At 67.6% G+C, this 5,634-nt stretch overlaps 2 protein-coding genes across 2 annotated transcripts in view; one reads left to right on the forward strand and one right to left on the reverse strand.

Moving 5' to 3' along the window:
* LRRC61 (leucine rich repeat containing 61) overlaps positions 1-2,216 on the forward strand; it is a 2,403-nt gene extending 187 nt beyond the window's left edge. Inside the window, exon 2 of the mRNA XM_042020254.1 lies at positions 649-2,216. Coding sequence (XP_041876188.1) covers positions 649-1,500 — 852 coding nt within the window. The 3' untranslated portion in view covers positions 1,501-2,216. The remainder of the gene's footprint in view (positions 1-648) is intronic.
* A 209-nt stretch (positions 2,217-2,425) lies between these two features.
* On the reverse strand, positions 2,426-4,850 carry RARRES2 (retinoic acid receptor responder 2). The gene is made up of 5 exons (XM_042020255.1): positions 4,598-4,850; positions 3,413-3,514; positions 2,892-2,996; positions 2,697-2,810; positions 2,426-2,571 (listed from the first exon to the last, which is right to left on the reverse strand). The coding sequence occupies exons 1-4, from the start codon at positions 4,778-4,780 to the stop codon at positions 2,697-2,699; spliced, it is 504 nt and encodes a 167-aa protein (XP_041876189.1). The 5' UTR covers positions 4,781-4,850; the 3' UTR covers positions 2,426-2,571.
* Positions 4,851-5,634: the final 784 nt, after the last annotated feature.

Raw genomic sequence — 5,634 nt, forward strand, 5'->3', positions numbered from 1 at the left:
GGGGGGGGGGGTCTGAGATCGGGGGGCTGGGTGCGAGGGAAATGGGCGGTCTGGGGTTGTAATGGGGGTACCGACGGGGGGAACGGGGAGGCCTGAGGGCACCGGCGAATGGAACAGGGTGGGTCTGGGGGTGTTGGGGGTCTGGGGGCTCTCCATGGGCTCTGGACCTGTTCCTGTGTCCCAGGTTCCTCTCAGATGTCCCCCATGCTTGTCCCCTGACCACCCAATGGCCTTAGGGTCCTACACGTGTCCTCACACCCCCAAGACCCCCCCAGATGTGTCCCACACATGTCCCTGCACCCCAGTTTACCCCCAGATGGGTTCCACACGTGTCCCCACACCCCAGATCATCCCATAGCCACCGTGTCCCCCAGAGACGTTCCCCAATGCCACTCCGAACCCCTTTCCCTGCTCAGGACTCCTTTCGGGGATGCGAGGGGCGTGGGGAGGAGGACGTGACACCCCTAGATGTGCCCCACATTTTGTGCTCCACACCCCCTCACATATGTCCCCTGTTCCCCCCAGATGTGCCCCATGTGTGTCCCTGTGCCCCACTCACACACCACACGTGTCCCCATACCCCAGGGTACCCCACGGGCCGCCCCGGGGGGTTCCCCAGTGCCACCCCCAGCCCCTTTGTGCCCCCAGGACCTCCCCGCGGGGATGGAGGGGCGCAGGGAGGAGGCGCCGGAGCCGGAGGTGTCGGAGGCGTCCGAGGAGGACGAGGAGGAGGAGGAGGAGGAAGAGGATGACGGCTCCGGGGTGCGGGTGACGCCGGCGCTGCTCAAGGCCACCACGGGCGAGTTCTCGCTGGAGTCCATCCTGCTGCTGCGGCTGCGCGGCCGCGGCATCGCCCATCTGGGCTGCCTGGCCGACTGCTCCAACCTGGAGTGGCTGGACCTGTCCGGCAACGCCATCGCGGGGCTGGCGCCGCTGGCCACGCTGCGCGCCCTGGCCGTGCTCAACCTGGCCGGCAACCGCGTGGCCAGCGTGGAGCCGCTGCGGGGCTGCCGCAGCCTGCGCCAGCTCAACTTGGCCGGGAACCGCCTGCGCAGCCTTCGCCAGCTGCGCTGCCTGCAGGGGCTGCGGCACCTGGAGAGCCTGCGGCTGCGGGACCCGCTGGGCAACCTGGGCAACCCCGTGTGCGCCACGCCCGCCTACCGCGCCGCGCTGGCCGCCATGCTGCCCGGCCTCAAGGCCATCGACGGGCAGCGCGTGGCCGGCCGCGGCAGCGAGCTGTTCCGCCTGTGCGGCGAGCTGGACGCCGCGCTGGACGCCGAGGCCGCGCCGGCCGCGCCCGCGGAGCCGCCGCAGCCGTGGGTGCAGGCCGGGTTCTGGGAGCCGCGGCCGCCGCGCCGCAGCGCCGTGCTGGAGGAGGCCACGCGGCAGCTGGGCCAGGCCCTGCGCGAGTGCCGCGAGCTCGGCCGCCGCGCCGACGACTCCATCGCCCAGGCCCAGCGCGCGCTCGGCCGCCGCCACCACGGCAACTTCGGCTTCTGAGTGCGGCAGGGCTGGGGGTGTCCGGAGGTACCAGAGACCCTGGCACGGCCAGGAGACCCCCCGGAGGTGCCACAGCCTGGAGGCTTTGTGCTCTGAGCTGTGGGACCCCAAAGATGGGACTGGAGAATGCCCAAAGCCACCACAGCCCAAAGCCTTCATCATCTGAGTCACAGGACCCTAAAAATGGACCCAGGAGAACCCCCAGAGCCAGAGCCTGAGCTGTGGGACCCCAAAACCAGGGCCGGGAGACCCCCAGAGCCATCCCCAGCCCAGCTCCTTCATCTTCTGAACTGTGAGGCCCCAAAAGCAGGTCTAGGAGACTCTCAGTGCCACCACATCCCAACTTCTTCGTTTTCTTAGTCATGGGACCCCAAAAATGGATCCAGGAAAACCCTCAGAGCCCACACTGTCGCTGTGAGACCCCCAGAGCCACCCCAAGCCCATCTCCTTCATCTTCTGAGCTGTGGGACCTCCACACTGAAACCAGGGTACCCCCAGAGCCACCACAGCCCACCCAGGACTATGGCACCTCCCCAGTGTCACCACAGCCCAGCACCTTCATCTTCTGAGCCACAGGACCCCCAAAACTGGGCTGGGAGACCCCTGCTGCCACCACAGCCCAGCACAGGATCCCCAGGGAACACCAGAGGAGCCGTGGGACATCTTGGGGACAGGGGACATGGTGGCACCGTGCATTAAACGTGTCCCACCCTCCAGCGTCCCTGTGTCCTGCAGCCTCAGGGGTCTCTCCACTGCTCAGCCTGCACCCACCATTTCCCTATCTTTCACCCCTGGGGACAACAGGTGACACAGGCAGTGGTGACATGGAGCCCACTCCCCACCCACCATGTCCCCATCCCTCATCCCGGGAACAACGGGTGGGGGGTGACATGGGTGGTGCCAGGGGGGAATAAGAGCCGTGACAGCGGAGCCAGCGCTGGGTTTACTGGGGAGCAGGGACAGGTGGGAGGGGGAGATACGTCCAGGACCCTCCTTGGTCACACTGTGCTGGGGGGTGACAAGCGGGGGAGGCCGGGACTGCCGTGGCAGCGTCCATCGGTGCCGTGGTGCCTGGAAAGGGGGCACGGAGTCGGGGCTGTGAGGGATCCCTCTGTCCCCCTGTCCCCCCCATCCCGGGGGGCTCTTCCAGCCATGTCCCCATCCCGGGGTGTCCCCAGCGGTGTCCCCGTACTCACCTAGGCTGGCAGCCCCCGGGAGAAGGCGAACATTCCGGGCAGGTACAGAATGTCCCCACCTTTCCCGGCCTCCTCCACCGCCCGGCACTCGGCTTCGTCCCGCTGCCGGATCTCCTGTGGGCACAGCAGGGGCTGGCACCGGGCGGGGACACGGGGGGACACCGGGGGTACTGGGGGGCACTGGGGACATCTCACCTTGGCCGCCAGGTGGTGGCTGGAGCCGCAGTTGTGGTACTTGTCCAGCACTTTGGGGACGTCGCTGGTGTCAAACTTGTAGCAGGCCAGGCAGGTTGGCCTCCGCTGGGGACATGGCAGGATGTCACTCCCGGGACCCCTGCGGACCCCTCGGCACCAACCACCGTCCCTTCTGTCCCACCCTGGCACCCATGGCAGCATGGTGGGGGAAAGGGGGCCTGGGGGAGGCTGAGGGGCCGTGTGACCCCTGGGATGGGACCCAAGGGAGAGGGGACACCCAGGGATGGGCCTAAGGGATGGGGCCCTATGGGGGAACAGGATGTGCCACAAGGGAAGGGGGACACCCCAGGATATGCCCCAAGGGAGTGGGGATGTGGCCCAAGGGAGAGGGACACCTTGGAATGTGTCCTGAGGGAGGGGGCGACACTCCAGGATGGGCCCAAGGGAGATGGGAGCTCCCTGGGATGTGCCCCAGGGGAGGAGGGACACCCCCAGGACACGTTGCCAGGGTCCCCCCTCACCCGGCTCTCCAGCACCCGGCAGTGCCGCTGCGGCGCTCGCTTCCGACATGCCGTCTGTGCCAGGCCCAGCCGGAGCTGCACGAACGTCCCTGAGGGGTCCTCCTGTGGGAACGGGGGGTGGGAGGGTGTGGCAGGGCCCCGGAATCCCCCAGAGGGATCCTGGCCTCTGGAGGGACTCCCAAACCCCACAGATTCCCAAGGAAATACAACCCCCGGGAAGATCCCAAACCCCAGGAGTGACCCAAGCGCCCCCAGAGGGACCCCAAATCCTGGGGGACACCCTGAACCCCACAGACGCCAACCCCTGAGAGGGACCCCAAAGCCTCCATAGGAACCACAAATCCCAGGAGGGACCCTGAACCATGGGAGGGATCCTGAATCCCAGAGAACCTCCAGTAAACCCAGCCCAGGAATGACCCCAGGGTGGCTCCGAGATGGGCAAGTGGCCCAAAGTGGGGGGTCCCTGGAGTCCTGGCCCTTTCCAGACTCGGGACAGTGATCCAGGGGCACCCCGGGATGGACCCGCTCCGGGGGGCACTGGGATCAGCTCGGATCCGTTAATGAATAACCGAGCTCAGCCTGGCCAGCAGGGCCGATCCCGGGGCGCCCCCGGACACCCCAGTGCCCGCCTGTTCCCTTCGGGACACCCCGAGCCCCTCCCCATTCCTGTGGCCATCCCGGATCCCAATCCTGAACCCCGAATCCCAAATCCCAAACTCGCCTGCTTGATGACCCTGTCCATCTCCCATTCCTTCGGGGACACCCCGACCCGCTCCCCATTCCCTCTGGGACACCCCAATCCCCTCCTCAACCTTCTCTCTGCTCCTGCTGGGACACCCCAACACCCTCCCCATTCCCATGGTGATCCCGGATCCTGAGCCCCAAATCCCGATCCCGAATCCTGTTGCTCCCTTGCTCGATGACCCCGTTCACCACCTGCTCCCTGCAGGACACCTACCCTGACCCCCTCCCTTGTTCTCGTGGCCATCGTGACCCCCCAATCCCGGGTGCCGGCCCCTGCTCCCCCCCTCGATGACCGCTTCCACTGCCCGCTCCCTCCTGGACACTCCGTCCCCCCCCCCCCACTCCCTCTGGGACACCCGCGCCCCTCCCCGACCCCTCCCCATTCCTGTGGCCATCCCGGCGCCCAAATACGGGTTCCCGGTCCCGAATCCCGTTACTCACCCGCTCGATGACCCCCTCCACCTCCCGCTCCTTGAAGAGGAAATGCACGTTGCTGCGCCCGTGGAAATATTCCAGCACATCCCGGACCACGCGCCGCTGGAGCGGGGACTGGCCCGCGGCCACCGCGGCCACCGCGGCCACCCCCAGGGCCAGCGGCAGCCACAGGGACACCGGGAGCCTCATCCCGCCGGGAACGGCCTCACGGATCCACGGGCCGCTGGCGTCGGGCTGGCATGAGCCGATTTCCTGGGATCTGCCCCCAAATCCGCCCCCGGGACGGCCCCGCGGGTGACCCCCCCCACCCCGCGGGGCCCGGGAGGAGGGGCTGGAATGGGATGGAGGGAGAGACCCCGGGAATGGCGTCATGGGCTGCCGGGAGCGGCTCCTGCTCCCCGGGAACAAACTCCAGCCCCCGGGAATGGGCTTCAGTCCTCTGGGAACAAACTCCAGCCCCCGGGAATGACATCCTACCCCCGGGAACAAAATCTTGCCCTGGGAACGGGCTCCAGCACCTGGGAATGGGCTCCTGCCTCCCGGGAATGAGCTCCTGCTCCTGGGAATAAGCTCCAGTCCCCCGAAATGGCTTCATGTCCCACTGGGAATGACATCCTGCCCTTAGGAACCGGCTCCTGTCCTCGGGAGCAAAGCCTCCAGGAACGGGCTCCTGACTACCAGGAACGGGCTTGTGCTCCCCGGGAATGGCTCCTGCCCGCCGGGAATGTTGTCATGTCCCACTGAGAATGACATCCCGCCCCCGGGAACAAACTCCTGATACCGGCCATGGGCTCCTGTCCCCCGGGAATGGCTCCGGCCGCCGGGAATGGTGTCCCCGGGAACAGGCTCCAGCCCCTGCGAACAGCCTCCTGCTCTTCCCGGCTGTCCTTGTCCCGGCTGTCCCCTCCTGGCAGCAGGGGAGGGGGACACAGGTGGCACCGGGGGGGGCGGGTGGCACTGGGGAGGCACTGACGGAGCCCTGGAGGCACTGGGGAGCCACTGGGGGGAACTGGGGAGCAGTGGGGGACACTGGGGGGAACTGG

Source organism: Corvus kubaryi, unplaced genomic scaffold (assembly GCF_017639235.1).
Source record: "Corvus kubaryi isolate FWS band 111438036 unplaced genomic scaffold, C.kubaryi_AGA036_p1.0 36931, whole genome shotgun sequence".
Taxonomy (NCBI): Eukaryota; Metazoa; Chordata; class Aves; order Passeriformes; family Corvidae; genus Corvus; species Corvus kubaryi.